Source organism: Petaurus breviceps, unplaced genomic scaffold, assembly GCF_028583685.1.
Source record: "Petaurus breviceps papuanus isolate PSGF00001 unplaced genomic scaffold, PetGlider_PUasm1.0 77, whole genome shotgun sequence".
Lineage (NCBI taxonomy): Eukaryota > Metazoa > Chordata > Mammalia > Diprotodontia > Petauridae > Petaurus > Petaurus breviceps.
The window spans coordinates 11,208,236-11,224,897 of record NW_027186492.1 but is presented as its reverse complement, the minus strand read 5'-3'; the positions used below and the strand labels follow the sequence as shown (position 1 = coordinate 11,224,897).

Sequence of the window (16,662 nt, the reverse complement as noted above, 5' to 3'; positions counted from 1 at the left end):
AGAAGACTGAGTGAACCTCTAGCTTTACTGTAAGATCCATAATTACTGATTCATATGTTTCACAGTGGCAAATTTATTACTAGAAAAGCATTTTACCATCTTACTAACAGACACAAGCATAATCCCATGTTTCTTAGGAGAGGGTATCATATATATATATATATAATCACCAAAAGATGATAACTCCAGAGATTCCTACTAAGATAGGTCAATTATATGGTCATGTAATTTATATAAAGCACTCACAGCTTATATCCCACCCACCCCCTAAAAAACACTTATAAAGAAACAATATATTATAGGAAGATTGAAAATCTTGGGTCATGAAGTCTCAGAAGGTAAAAAAGCAACTTATTATAGATTCAATAATTATTGAACAAGCTGCACAAGGGTCCCATACCATTTATTTAATCCTTGATTCAGTTCCACAATCATGGCTTATTAATGTATTATAAGTATACAGAATATACCCAAATATAGTAAGATTTGTAGAATATTTGGTGTCCACTTAGAGATTTTTTTTTCTATTTGGAACATGTTACCAATATAATAATGTCAAGAACGATTTATAGAAAATGTGTTATTTTTCCAGGAGATAGTTTAAGCCCATTACTATTCTACCCAATCTTAAATCTATAATCATTCCTCCTAAATAGAACTAAATATAGCTTCCAAAAAAAGAGTCTAAACAAAATATTGGATTAATCATTTCATGTGTATGGATGACATCAAGATTTATGTCTCCATAAAGATAAAAGAAAAAAAAAACATTAAATAGCTCTGTCATCTGGTGGAATCTTTCTCCAAAGAAATTAAAATTTCATTTGGACTTGATAATAATGCAATTCTTTTTTTTCCCTTTTTTTTAATAATGCAATTCTTGATGCACAAAGGAGATACAGAGACTTAAAACTTCATGATTGAATCTGGAAGGCTGCATTGAAACAATAGGTAAAGGCTATGCCTACAAATCCCTTGGACTCCTTCACTAAGACACTCTATATAGGAAGATCGCAAAGAGAATTCTGTGGCTATACAAATTAAGAGACCTTCTGGTATCCTGAAATCAAAGCTGAATAGAAAGAGCACGTTTAATGCAACTGATGCATACATACTGCTAGTTTTACTGTACACTTTTAGAACTATAAAATGAATCATCATGGGCTTGGAAAAATATCTTAAAAAACATGTATAATATTAATGAAACAAAATGCCAACCACCCCATGGCAGCTCTAAAAAAAATTTTTTGGTCTTTTTGGAAGGGGGAAGCAGGGCAATTAGGGTTAAGTGACTTGCCCAAGGTCACACAGCTAGTGTCAAGTGTCCAAGATCAGATCTGAACTCAGGTCCTCGTGACTCCAGGACCAGTGCTCTATTCACTGTACCATCTAGCTGTCCCAGCTCTAAAAAAATTTAAAACTAAAAAATTAATAATAAAGGATGAATAAGTTTGATATATATGTATATACACACGTATATTATATGTATATTCTTAGAGCATAGGATAAACAGGTAAAAACAAATCTACAGAAGTACCTTTGGAACAAGCATATACCACTTTACTATCACTTCATCAGTCCAGGCTGATAACAGGGACATGTCATTAGATTTGTGAAATGTAACAGAAAGTAGTCTATGTCCAGATAGAGACTATGGGATGATTTATATCCAAGAATGGAATCAAAAGACACTCCATAGGTGACATCTGCATGAACTCAGTTAGTTACTTATCAGCACAGAAGCACTAAGCCAATGGCTGAATCATGTGGATTTGTCTCTGGAAAAGGAAAGCTTCATGACAGCATTCAGGACCAAATTATTGCTACCAAAAATTACACAAGGCTTATGTTAAAGGAGCCTAGACTTAGTTATTGAGATTGCATGTGGAAATGATAGAAATTGTGCAATACAATGTAAAAATTTAGTGCCTACCAAATACCTAGCAAGACATGACCTGGAGGCTAGAATTCTATGTCAGAAGCTTACTTTTTCTCTCACGGACTGATGACCAACAAATTGAGGTAATACAAATACAAACCTCAAAATATCCTGGAGAACTCAACCAATTAACTGTATTGGAACCAAACTATTATCACAGACTGAATTGTTGCCCACAATCTCTTGAGCATAGTACCAGTCCATAAGAACATTTTAATAGATGTTGCCATATCTAACTCTCACAATAGCAAACAAAAAGGTTTCAAAACCTAGAAAACTAGAAGGGGAGCTAAAAATCTTGTGGGAATAGGATCAGCTGGCTAATGTCCCTGTTCTGTCTGCCACTAGACTTAAATCAAGCATGCTTTCAGGGAGCCCAGACAGGATAAGCTAACCTCCCAATATTTTTATTCAATGATGATAAACCAGATACTTTATCCATTCATGCTGATATCTGATTATAATTAAACATAAAAGAATAGTCATAGAATAGTGACTTGTCTCAGGATTGTTCTTATTTGGACTCCATCAGAAAATATAAGCATGAGATTTATAACAACAATACAACAGCAATAATAACAGAAAAGCAACACTAATAACTGATATTTATATTGAACTTTAAAGTTTGCATAGAAGCATTTTATATACGTGCCCTCACTTGAGCCTAACAACAGACCTGGGATGTAGGAGCTATTGTTACCTTCATTTTACAGCTGATGGAGAAACTGAGGCTTAGAAAAATTAAGTGACTTTCTTATTGTCACACAGCTAGTGAGTATTCAAAATTGTCTGCCAGACCCAAAGTTCAACACTTTTTCCTCTACATCATTCCCCTAAAAATGTGTCATTCATACTCTCTTTTGGATAAAATGTTTATCTCCATAAATTTCACTGATCCTGTCTATGTGAGCCAAAACAAACTAGCCAGCTAAACCAGGGGTAGAGAACCTGTGGCCCCAAGGACACATGTGGCCTTCTAGGTCCTCAAGTGCAGTCTTATGACCAAGTCCAAGTGTTACAGAACAAATCCTTTTATTAAGGGGATTTGTTCTGTGAAGTTTGGATTCAGTCAGAGGGCTGCACTTGAGGACCTAGAAGTTCACAAGTGGTCTCAAGGCTGCAGGTTCCCCACCCTTAAGCTAAACAAAATCATTTGGTGAATACAGTGCCAGGGCTCAACTTCCTGGTTTTCTTGTCCTTTGTTGATGTGTTCTAATTCCACATATGGTAAAATTTTATCAGAGTATAATTTTCCTTGCCCCTGATTTCTTTCACATCTGTTCTGCTCACTCATACTTCTCTACGACACATGGTTTCATTATTTCAGTACAGAAACTCCTTGAAAGTAGGGACAGAGTCTGTTTAACTTGTTATAAAGTGTACAACACAGTTAAGGTACAGATTAATTACAGATGAATAAATTTTCATGGATAAAAATGGCAGTAATGAAGACAAAAGGGAATAAAATCCTTCCAAATAAGATTCCATTTCATCAAACTGTTATACCAAATAAGTGGAAATACCTTTTAACATGAGGAAATTTTTAATGTTACAAGAATTTTGCTGGCAGAAAAAGATGAAAAAAATAGCAGGAGGACATACTTACATTTATATGTGTGGGTGTATATATGTATATGCATACATATATATGTATAAATTTAGCTAAAGGAATGAGAAATATGAGATGGAGATGAAATGTAGTCAGAGAGTAAGAGGTGATAAATTGTAGTAGAATTGAGGGTTAGAATTGCTGTCTGGAATTGACATTTTATTTGGAGACACTTGAAAAGGGTAGTGATGGAATTGTCAGTTCAGGGAGATTTGATGTTTTGTGCTAATTAGAAAGAAGAGAGACTTGGGAGACAAGGAATAAATGTGAATTCTGATTGTGAAGACAGAAGTGAATTGATGTTCCTCAGACATTATGGGAAAGATGAACAAAATTGAAAATTATCTAAATGATAGAAGATTTCAAGAGAGGAACAGAAGTCTAAACTATTTGTCAAGAAGCTTTTGAAGATCCCAGGAGCCTGCTAATGGAGAAACTCTCCCAGGGTATATATGAAGGAGATTGGAGGGGCTTTGCTAAAAAAAAAAAAAGATAACAAAGAAAGAGTGAAGTATGACCACTTGTTTGTATGTAGCCTTTTTTTTTCACTTTTTTTGATGGCAATTGGGGTTAAGTGACTTGCCCAAGGTCACATGGCTAGTTAAATGTTAAGTATCTGAGGCCTGATTTGAACTCAGGTCCTCCTGACTCCAGGGCTGATGCTCTATTTACTGTGCCACCTAGCCGTCCTGGTATGTAGCATTTTATTGACTTCCTAGGGACCAAAATCTGTATAGCATCAACAAAGAGCTTACACAGTACATGAAGTATTTAATAATATTGTGTCAACTGCTAAACGATAATGACAACTAAATTCAAATAGTAATTTCTGTGGCTACAAAGTTACAGAGCTGGGATTAAAACTGAGGTCCTATGATTCCAAGTTCCATGATCTTATATAAACTGATAAAAAGTACAGTTGATAAGATTCCTGGGCTTGGAACCAGGAACACACGAGTTAAATGACTGCCTGTCATTAACTAGTTATGTGATCCTGAACAAGCCATTTAGCCTCTGCCTCAGTTTCCTCTTCTGTAAAATAAGGATAATAATAGTACTCAGGCTTGTTGGGAAGATCAAATGAGATAACTTATTTAAAATGCTTATATGAATGCTATCAATATTATTGCTTTTTAGTTTTTGATAAAACCATAGACTAGCCTTCTATGTTCTCCAGCAGCTTAGCAGTCAGAAAGACCACTATTATCATTCAGTTGTTCAGTCATGTCTACCTCTTCACGACCCCATGGGGTTTTCTTGGCAAAGATTCTAGGGTGATTGCCATTTCCTTTTCCAACTCGCTTTTGGAAGGTTTTACAACTATCAGATTCATTTCAGTGTTTAGACCCAGAACAATTTCAGTCCAGGCCATATACAGCTATTTTGTCTGGAAAGCAGGAACAAAGAGTTAAATCTTCCAACTCGGTTACACTAGTAGGGTTGAAACCCACCATCATGCTCAGGGAAGAAGCCAACAAAATAAAGTAATGAAGGGGTCAGGGAGCATTATATTTTGCGTGCTTGAGATAAAATGATAGTATAAATATTCCCACATGTCTTTCTTCCCTTGGCATTCTCAGAATTCAGTGTTTTAGCATTTCAACAGCATAATTTTGATAATGACATGGGAAAACCCTCAAATTAAGACCAATAAACTGCAGAGCCCATTAAGTGAAGGAGGACTCAAATGTCCAAATTTAGGACTATATTAGGCTGCATTTTTATTATTGCTACTTAATCCATTAGGAATCTTTGGAAATGATATCTTCTCATGGGTGTCAGCCAAGTGTGATATTTCTAACTTTGCAGCTTTTATTATTCTCCATCAGTGGTTTGAAAATTAAAAATCGAATTGTTCAATGTTCTGAAAGACTCAGCTCTGCAAATGATGAAAATAGAAATTGGAAACATCAATTTAAATTGGTCTGTACAGCTTTCTATAAGAAATTGTTCTCGGAGAACTGCACAAAGAAAAGTATCTGGCCAACCAGACTTGTTATTCAATTGCTAATTATCCCATCTGCAAATGAAATTCCTCCTTTAGTCTCTGGAGTCTGACCCTTAAATACTTTGATATTTTGATAGATCCATGATTTAATTAGTGTGGAGAGGCAGCATGGTGCAATAAACTGAGCAGCAAACATACGGTCACAAAAGCTGTGTTTGAACCCTATTCCTACCATTAACTAGTTGTGTGACCTTAAACAAATCACTTAATCTATGAGCCAGTGAATGCAGTAATAGTGATTTTAACACTAAATAAATGTCATGTATACGGCACTGGACTTGAAGTCAAGTAGTCTTGGGTTCAAATCCTGTCTTTACCACTTATTTGTATGATGCTGGGCAAAAATAATAGATGATATAGATGATGGTGATGATGACGATAATGACGATGATGATGGTGGTGGCATTTAAATAGCATTTTAAGTTTTTTTTCAAAGAACTTTACATTATTTCATTCAATTCCCACAATAATTTCCTTACCCTCCTTTCATTGATGGGGAAAGTTTGGTGACACAGTGAATAGATTGCTGGGCTTAGAGTTAGGAAGACTTATCTTCCTGGGTTCAAATATGCCATCAGACATTTACTAGCCATGTGACCCTGAGCAAGTCACTTAACCCTCATTGCCTCGGTTTCCTCATCTGTAAAATGAGCTGGAGAAGGAAATGCCAAATCACTACAGTATCTTTGCCACAAAAACCCCAAATGAAATCAGAAAGAATCAGACACAACTGAAATGCCTGAACAATAACACATTTTATTGATGAGGAAACTGAGGTAGACAGAGGATAAGTGACTTTCCCAGGATTATATAGCTAATATCTGAAGCAGATCTTCTTGACTACAAGCCCAGTACTCCATCCACTGTACCTGTCCACTTGCTTCATTTAACTCCTCTCTGCAAAATGAGGGGCTGGTCTTGACCTCGTCTAAATCTGTGATTCTATGACTCTGAAGCAAATAGCAACCTCTCCACATCTTTTCCTATATTGAGATTCTTGCCCCTGTCTTTTGAACAGTCTTCTTTATATAAGGCATCTACCTACTGCTCCACAAGCAAACTCAAAAAAAAATATTGTCATAGACTATCATATGGGGGAAAAACCCACAATCTTTCCCTAAGCAATTAAAATGCTAATATTCTTAATAAAAAAAAAATAGGTAAACTCAAAGATACCTCAAAATATAGGGGAAACCAAGGTTTTCTAGGACTTCCATAGTCATTTGTTTAGTCTAACATATCTATAAGCAGTCTTCAGGTTTCTCCTTAGTGTTAAACAGTGAAGTCTACAGCAAGAACAATGTTGGCAATCTGTAACAGATGTTAGATATTCCCCAAAGATTGATAAAAGCAGTCAGAATGGGCTCAAAACAAACTTACACGTCGTTTTCACTGAACTGAGTATAAGATGCATAGTTGATCAGTGTGAACACTGACAACATTTTCATAATGTTGTATTTCCATAGATCTGTAGATTCATCAATGTGAGTATTCCTCCCAAAGATACACATTGCAGCTCACCCTGTGTGCTTTCCCTTCTAGGTCCTTTCATAAGATTGCTGCTAGGTGGTCTCCAAAATTCCAAGGACCTCTTTTGCATTCTCTTTACATTGGGTAAATTTCAATGAAGCAAGAGAACTGTCCGTGCATCATTTATCCTTTACTCTTGTTGTGCCTCTGGTCCATCTCTGGATATGGTTGGCAATACTTGATGATGTGCCAGCCCTTGCGCCTGCTGTATCAACTCTCACTTATGGCCTGGATCCCCTTGTAGACAACTACCCTAGATTCAAAGTGCTTTTGGAGTCCCCAGTTCTAAAATTATGGCTCATGAGCTTCTACAACTTTCAATGCTTAGTCAATTGACACATTAATTGAAAGCAGAGGCATTTATTAAACCTAGGGTACAATCTTTCACAAATAAACTTGGCATCAACAGGAATGCTGGGACACATACAGGGTATTGTGGAAGAGAAACACACATGGTCATGGTAAATTACACCTCCAACACTACAGAGCTCTCATAGTTTTTCTTTACTCAGACTGAGCTCATGTTGTTCACAATAGATCTGCTGGTCATATCACACCCGTAGTCACCCTCGGCTCACTACTCTCTAAAACTCCACAGCTGGATTCTATTATCAACTGCCAGTGCTCCCCTGTTGAAGGACTCCATGAAAGTCTCTTATCTACAAAGCTGATGGGCTATTTTAAGGGATACCAAGTGGAGAAGCTGATCCCTCAGTCAATTAGTGGCTAACTGATAGAGAAATTTATTCATAGCTCTCAAAGGAACAATAAAGTATAAACACTTTTTCATTCTTTTCTCTAATAGAAATGGATGACCAGGCCATTCTCTATTTTCATCTTTGACACCTAGGAATAGAATAATACTTGAAGTGTGAGCCACTTGAGGGCTTTAACACTTATATTCTCCCCTCTGTGAAAAAAAAATTTCATTCCTGGAAATCATTTGGGATACATCAAGATGTCTGTAGGTATACAAGCTAGCATTTCACATAGTTGCCATGTCTATCACAGGCAGGTTCAGAATAGATGTCTGGTATACAACATCCATAAATGTAAAACAAATTTGATATATGCAGCTAAAATATGTCTCATGCCATGCATAATACTTAGTATGCATAAGTCACATATAATGACCAAATACATTAGACACATGTAAAATACAGACCATACCCACATCACAATATTATATGACAGCCCTCCATACTAGAATATGTATCATAGAAATATCTATCAGTCATCTGAGCATTCTTTCAACACGCATATCAACCCTGCTTTCAGGTTAATTAAACAGCTTGCTTAGTTGGCAATCCTTCATTATTCTGCATCAACTCATCAGAAAGTTCAACCAACTCCTCAGTAGGCAGTAGTAGACAATGGGTAGTTTTAATGCTTTTTCCTTTTCCTATTTTGTGTGGAGTGAGAGTAGGGGAAAATCAAGAGCTCATCAGATAACTAAAAAAAATTGTTTTATATATTTGCCTGACTTATTTCTGTACTACATGATTAGCTAGGGTGCATGTTTGAATCCCTATTTAAAAGTATTTTCTTTTCAAAATAAATCAAGGATAATCACAATGAATTGTCTCATATAGCTATATTTTGACATTTTGATATCCATATTTTAGCATGGAAATAGTCCTAAATAAGTATTTCTAAGAGGTGTCATAGCCTAGATATGCTGGTTTCCTTGGGTATCTGTTTATGATTACAAATAAATAAATATTTTAATGGTTGTCATAGAAACCCCATTATGTAGAAGAGAGTTAGTTTATCAATGATGATATCCTAGATACTTTCAGAATAGCTATCTTCACATACTTGGCAGGGGGAGGGGGGAATGACATGTTGACCATATAAAATTCCCTTTGGGATTTTCCCGTTTTTAAACAAGGGAAGGGGTTATTAATGCTGAGTACAGACTAAATCTTTGGCATGTTTGAAATTTTTAAAAACATCTAAAAATCAGATAATATATGTGAACGGGAACGGGGTTTCGTTTGTTTGTTTTTTACAATTTTTGTATTAATCTCTCCATTTAAACTACCTCATGCTAGGGATTAAGGCAGCTAGATGACTCAGTGTAAAAAAAAAACCCCTTGACCTGTAGTCAGGAAGACCTGAGTTCAAATTTGACTTCAAATGCTTACTAGACATTTGACGTTGGGCAAGTCACCCAACCTTGTTTGCCTTAACCCACTGGAGAAGGAAATGGCAACTGACTCCAGTATCTTTGCCAAGAAAACCTCACGGGCAGTTTAGGCATGCTGTGGTCCACAGGGTCCAACAAGGAGTTGGACATGAATGACTGGAGGACAACAACATGGTAGAGATTAGGCTGATATACTCTAAAATATCATGGTGACAATACCGGTGGTCATTTTGATTCCTTTTAAAAATCTCCACATATTCAATGACCTTTGAGGTTTTGTTTTTGTTTTTACCACCTAACTGATCTTGTGTCTTGTTTTAGAACTGGTAAAAAAAAAAATCTGCCAGTAGATCTTTCTAAATCTTACCCAGTATAATATCCTCTATTAATTCTACAGGGTCCTTTCTGTCATTCCTTTTCATTTGTTTATTTAACTATGAAATAATTCGATTCTCAGCTTTGGCAGTCTAATTTTGACTCCATTCAGTTTCAGTTCTGGAAAAAGCAATACCTGATGCATAGACTACTACCCCTACCTCATCCCCCTTTTTCATCTAAACTTGCTCCCTTCTTCTTCTCCCCATAGAGAAAGAAAAAAAAAACAACTTCAAATTTCTTTAAAAAATGCAAATATCCCACTATTTGGGAAGCTAATCAGGAAGACTCATCTTCATGAGTTCAGATCTGGCCTTAGACACTTACTAGCTATGTGAGACCCTGGGCAAGTCACTTAACCCTGTTTGCCTCAGTTCCTTGTGTGTAAAATGATCTGGAGAAGGAAATGGGCAAACCACTCCAATATCTTTGCCAAGAAAATCCCAAAAAGGGATCACAAGGAGTCAGATATGATTGAAACAACTCAACATGTATCACTATTAAAAAATTTGTAAAAGTATCCCTCAAATCAAGTGCAGTTGCCATGAAATTATTCTTCAGTGCTACAAATTAAAAAATTAAGTTGTATTTAAATGTGCACAGTACGATTAGGGATGGAAAAGCAGGATGCCAGTAGGATAACTTTATATCTCTCTAAGGGTCTTTGTTTTGTGGTAAATCAGGTCCTCAATGTTATTTCTGTGTAGTTCTGGGCAGGGGTGGAGTAGGGGGTTCTCGTCATCTAATATTAGACTAATGAATAGCATAAGAAAAGAAATATGTCACACCTGATGGTTTACCAGGAGCTATGTAGGGAAATAGTAATGAACCCTAGGAAAATAAATAAGGGTAAATTCAGGAAACATATGTGAAAATGCAGCACTGGTATAAATTGAATAATAAAATTCCTGGTCATATTTTGCCATAAATAGAGGTTTGGGAATTTGTCATTCACCTTATTTAAAATTCAGAAATATTAAAGGTACAGGGTTCTCTCATTACAGAAATAATAGAATTCTGGCTATTACTGAGTTAGGGTAATTTAAATGGCTATAGAATGCATTATATCAATAAATGGAACATCTGTATGAAATGTCCACCTGCTGATCTACTACTTCTCAGTGTACATTTCAATGAAATGCACTTCATCATTTTAAGACTTCTTCTAATGAAGCCTGATCTGGATTAACATTTTGAACACAAATACTTTTAGGCATTAAAACTCTCTCTCTAAATGAAATTGCATTGTCTTGTTTACCCTCGTTGATTAATAAGCAATCTGTTAACTGTTAGAACAGTCCAATTGTGCCAGTAGAAAGAGATTAGTAATTCTGTGATGTTGGTGGATATAATCATCATTTTTCTTGAAGGCTCTGAATTAGACTATCACTTACACATTATCCGTAGGCAAAGAAAAGATAGAGCGTTTTTAGACATGTGTACCCAGTATTTTTAGTAGTCATTTCAGCCTAGGGTCACTGCAGCCATATAAAAACTTCCTGGGGGGTTGGGCAGGAGAGGCAAAATGGTGTTTCAATGCTTTTATATTCCTTCTAAATTGCCTCTATGTGTCTATTTGGGTATATATAACTTTTTATTTTAAACAAAATGATGTAATAAGCTGATACCTTAATTTCTTTTTCATTTTTTTAAATCAAGTTTAGAAAGAACAGGAATAGCTCAATTATCTGTTTTTCCCCCTCAGAAAAGAGGTTTTATATTTTGAACAGCTTTTAGTTTCCTTTAACTTCTTTCAAGCATATCAAAAACCTCCAAACCTTCTTGCCCCAAAGCATTTAATGACAGAGCTACTTCCTTTAATGGTGTCTAATTGCCTTCTGTAGGACTTTTCCCCTCATTTCAGGTTTCCAGGGGGATTGAATCAAATTGGGCCAGGCTGTGCGCTTGACATATATGTTTCTTGAAAGGTTTCTTTAATTCAATTTGAAAATGTTAAATGACTAAGTCTCAAAGGGGAATAGACTAGCTTTCAGGTACATAACCCAGTGGAGAAGGTGATGAAAGGAGGGGGGTGGGATGGGGGAAAGAACGTTCTGTTAAGCATTAGCTGGCAACACTAGATATTCATCTAAAGCAGGGGAGTTCTTAACCTTTTTTTGTGTCATGGACCCCTTTTGACATGGCATTCTTGGAGATGTCTATGGACTCCTTTTCATAATAATGTTTTTAAATTCATAAAATAAAATCCTCAGGATGACAAAAGAAACCCTGATCGAAAGGAAACCACAGGTGTGTTTTGGCCTCACTAGCCTGCTATTACTTGTGATTGGAAATGATGAGTGTAGCTGAAGAAGGTAAAATGTAAAGAAATAAGAAGTTAGCAGTTAATGGAAAGTTTGAGGGCAAATGGCATTACTTATGTCTGTGGATTCCTCTCTCTGTTACAGTCTCTATGTAATGAAATCAAGCAACACCGGCGTGGGGTGGCCTCCGTCCTCCGTTTATGCCAACACCTTCTGGATGACCAGGAGACCTGCAATCTGAACGCTGATCACCAACCCATGCAGCTGATCATAGTGAACCTTGAAAGAAGGTGGGAGGCCATTGTCATGCAAGCTGTCCAGTGGCAAACGAGGCTACAAAAGAAGTTGGGCAAGGAGCGGGTGAGTGATGCTTGCTTTTAAAAAGGCCCAGTGTTCTCTTCTTTTTCTTCTTGATTTTTTTTTTTTTATCCACAGAAGGACCATTCTTCTATGGCTTGGCAAACATGTTCATTTTACGAGTAGCTTTACTGACTGAAGGTGTACTTCTCTCCAATCAGTAAATGAAGCTCGTTTTTCCCCCCACAGGGCTCAGATTTGCCTGACTAATAAGATGCATTTTAATATGTCTCAATGCTCTGTTTTTAATAGTGCACAGGTTTTTATTGAACCTCACCAAAGCAAACTATTAATTCACTCAATTTCTTAAATCACCCCTTGCCCAGAGTACCTGTTAATCATACAAGACCCTGTGAATATTTTGCTAGGAGCTGATTTGGTACTTCCTGAGCATATGGGGCAGTGCATATTTTCTTGAAATAAAACAGTGTTTACCTTTTCATTACATGATGTGGGTGAGCTCTGATTTAGACACCAATCCTCCTTTATTTCCCACCTGAGGCAGATATGCGACAGTGTGTCACATTGACACATTTGCTGAGAGAGGAAGTTTCAGTTCAGTCTTGGAAGAAATCATTCTTTCTAAATCGGATTAGAAGTTCCACTTGTGAGACCAGACTCTCACAACTACTGAATGGGCAGCTAGGTTTGCAAAGTAGATAGAGCTCTGGGACTGGACTCAAGAAAACCCGAGTTCAAATCTGGCCTAAGACACTAACTATGGGACACTAAGCAAGTCACTTAACCCTGTTTGCCTCATTGTAAAACGAGCTGGAGAAGGAAATGGCAAGCCACTCTAGGATCTTTGCCAAGAAAATCCCAAACACAGTCACAAACTTTCTATTAACTGCTAACTTCTTATTTCCTTGTTGGACACAACTGAAGAACAACTAACTCCCCACCCCCCAACTAATACTGCCATTGACATATAGAAATGAAGAAATCATATGTGACTACGAGTATGATTATGAGATAGAGTAGAATATGGACATTTATATCTAAAGTCGACAAAGGGCTTTACATATATTATCTCACTTGATTCTCACAACAACCTTGTCAAGAAAACCCCAAATGGGGTCACGAAGAGTCAAATCCGACTGAAATGACCAAACAACAACAAATTATCACCAATTTACTCATGAGGAAACCGGGGCTGAGAGAAAGGTTAAGAGATCTGTCCAAGATTATATAGGGAAGCCCAGGTCTGGGAGAGGTTAGGTCTTCCTGACTTCAGAAGGTCTAGGGGCCCTCTCCATTATTCCAAGTTTTTCATGCATGAATTTGAGGACAGCATTCTGTTTGTAGAAGGTCTAACACTTATGTTTGAATAAATAAGTTGAATAAACAAAAAGGGAACCACTCCTGGCCCTTTAGATTCCCCAGTTCCAGATTGGTGGAAAGCTGGGGATTCATAGTTCTAGCGACGGCAAAGTGAGGTCTTCACTGAATTCCATTTTTAATAGTGCCCTAATATTTTTTGTCTGATATGTTTGGCACCAGGGACTAGGAACAGAAGGGGCAGTGAATCAGTTGGCTTTCTAAGCTCCCTGCACATATATAGCTACCCTGAGTCTAGAGAGTGTGATATTAGCCTCTGGGGTGCTGTTTAGTGGTTCTAAGCTAAAGTTGTCAAATTGCCTATGACTTGCGAATTATTACCAATAATTATCTAATTTACTGTGTTTTCTTGAGACTACCTATTGTAAAACTACTTAGTCATTGTGTTGGGGTGCTATGGTACCTTTGAGGCAGTAAGAGATAGAAAAGGGTTTTTTTTTTCCCCTGGGAAATATCTGTGGCAGTGGTTATTAAATGCCTGAAACAGGAACCAAATAGAGCTCTGTGAAGCCTTGAATGTTAATTCTGCAATCTGATTTTCTTAGTATTCAGCCTGCTTCAGGGAAGCAAAACTGGATTTCTTTTGGGATTCAGAAGAAAATAAAAAGATGACAAGAAGGCAGGAGTAGCTCTCTGAAGACTAGAGCTTAGAATTGTCTCTGGGAAGGGAGCTTTTTATATCATTTCTGGAATAAGGGCAAGCTTCAGCAGTGGGAAGGCCCTGAAGCTACAATTTTGGAGGCCCTGCTACAATTTAGCATCAGTTAGTAACTGTGACAAGCAACACTGATCCTTTTTTGTTGCAGTTGTTATTTGTTCCAGGCAAGAAGCTGCTAAGTCTGGGCTAGTAGAAACAGTAATAGTTAAAAATAAGCCCTTGTGGGCTAAATTGAGTAGGGAACCATTGTAAAGATGGATTAGACTTGGGGATGAAATGAATTTCTGGGATATGACAAGTCTGAGGTGCTGAGCAGTCTTTAGACTGTTTAATGTCTAAGCATCAATGGAGTCTGAGACATCTCACTTTGTTTTTTGGAATGTTTCCATGGGATGAAATTCAAGTTGGCTTTGCAGGACTAAGATACACATTCCTGGTTTTCTTCTCTACTGAGCATCAGCAGAGTTTTGCCCTGGTCTTTGGTTGGGATTGCTATGGTGATGGAAATTCTCATTCAGAATGATTTTGAGAAAAGGAAATGATTTAGTTTTAGTGTGTCTCATATAATCGGGTGGCACAGTGGATAGAGTGCTGGGCTTAGAATCAGGAAGACTGATTTTTCTGACTTCAAATACAGCCTCAGACACTTAACTAGCTGTGTGACTGTGGGAAAGTCACTTAATCCTGTTTACCTCAGTTAGATCATCTAGTTTTATTTACCCTTGTGTTTTACAGATAGGTGACTGAGGTCAGGGAGGGTATGGCAGAGGCAAGACTCAAATAAAAATAATCTGTCTATAATATTGGACAGTAGATAGTCAAAATCCCATAGTAGAGAGTTAAAATCCTATTTCTGATATCAACTAGTTTTAAGATTGTGGGCAAATCCCTTATTCTTCCTGATGTGAGTTTCCTCATCTATAAAATGGGGATAAGATTACTTGTGCTTTGCTCTCTTGGTTGCTGTGAGACTCAAATGAGATGATATATGGAAAATATTTTGTGAAACTTATAAGTACAGGGAAGCTAGGTGGTAGAGTCAGGAGAACCTAAGTTTAAATACAGCCTCAGACACATAACACTTACTAGTTGTGTGACCCTGGGCAAGTCACTTAACCCTGACTGCTTTGCAAGAAAGAAAGGAAGGAAAGAAGGAAGAAAAAGAAAGAAAAAAGGAAGGAAGGAAGGGAGAGTATAAGTACTAATGTACGTGTCAGCTATTATTATTTCCACTACTATGTAGCTAGAAGTGATTTATCCATTTCATTTTCTTTCTTTTAAAAAATATGATAATTTTTTAATATCACATTCATTTTCAAATGTATTTCTCATTCTCCCTTACCTGACAGACTTTATTTCATAACAAAGATAAAAAACAGAGTCTTACCACCTCAAAAAATATGTGCTATAGTTCATACCCCTAGGTCCCTGCTTCTACAAGGAAGAAAGGAGGAAGGTATGTTTTCTCAGGGATGGCATAGTAGATAGAGTACTGGGCCTGAAGCCAGAAAGAGTCTTCTTCCTGAGGTCAAATATGGCTTCAGACTCTTACTAGCTCTGTGACCCTGGGCAAGTCACTTAACCTGTTTGCCTCAGTTCCTCACTTGTGAAATGAGCTAGAGAAGGAAATGGCAAGCCACTCCCGTATCTACGCCAAGAAAACCCCATATGGGATCAGGAAGAGTCAGACATGACTAAAACAACTCAAAACCAACATACTTTTCTCAATTCTTTTATAGGACATACGATACCATTTTAGTGAAATTTACATTTACATTGTGGTAGTTATATATGGTTTTCCTGGTTCTACTTATGTCACTCTGCATCAGTTCAAACTGCTCTTCCCATATTCTCTACATTATTCATATTCATTCTTTATTATGACACATTAATATTTGATTATATTCATGTACCACAGCCTTAGTCATCCCCCAATTGATAGATATATCTTCTGTTCCAATTCTTTATTATGACAAGGGCTGCAGTGAATGTTTTCATATATAGAGAACTTTATTAGCTGTCTTTCACCTCCTTGGTATATCAATTTAGCAGTGGAATCACTAAGTAAAAACATATGGATATTTCAGTGACCATCTTTACATAACTCCAAATAGTTTTCCAGAATGTTTGCACCACTTTGCAGCTCCATTAACAGTGCCATTGTGCCTACCTTCCCTCAACTACTCCAAATTGACTCTTTCCATCTTTTGTAATCTTCACCAATTTACTGGACGTGAAGTGTGCTAATATCTACTTCTCTTATTGTTAGTGATTTGCAGCAGTCTTTCATGGTGGGAGGTGGGGGTTGCTGATAACTTCCATTTTTCTCTTGTGAATAATTGTGCACAGTCCATTGTTCTTAGATGTTTGTTTTAATCTCATGTATTTCTAAATTATCATTCCATTATCAGAGATGTGTCATGCAAAGATTCTTC

The 16,662-nt window shown here is 36.9% G+C and overlaps 1 protein-coding gene across 5 annotated transcripts in view; it reads left to right on the top strand.

Moving 5' to 3' along the window:
- The window catches only part of AKAP6 (A-kinase anchoring protein 6), a 620,041-nt gene that overhangs the window by 546,861 nt on the left and 56,518 nt on the right, over window positions 1-16,662 (top strand). For all 5 annotated transcript variants that reach the window (XM_069105978.1, XM_069105977.1, XM_069105976.1 and 2 more), the window contains one exon: window positions 12,019-12,234. In XM_069105978.1, the coding sequence (XP_068962079.1) occupies window positions 12,019-12,234 (216 nt within the window). The remainder of the gene's footprint in view (window positions 1-12,018; window positions 12,235-16,662) is intronic.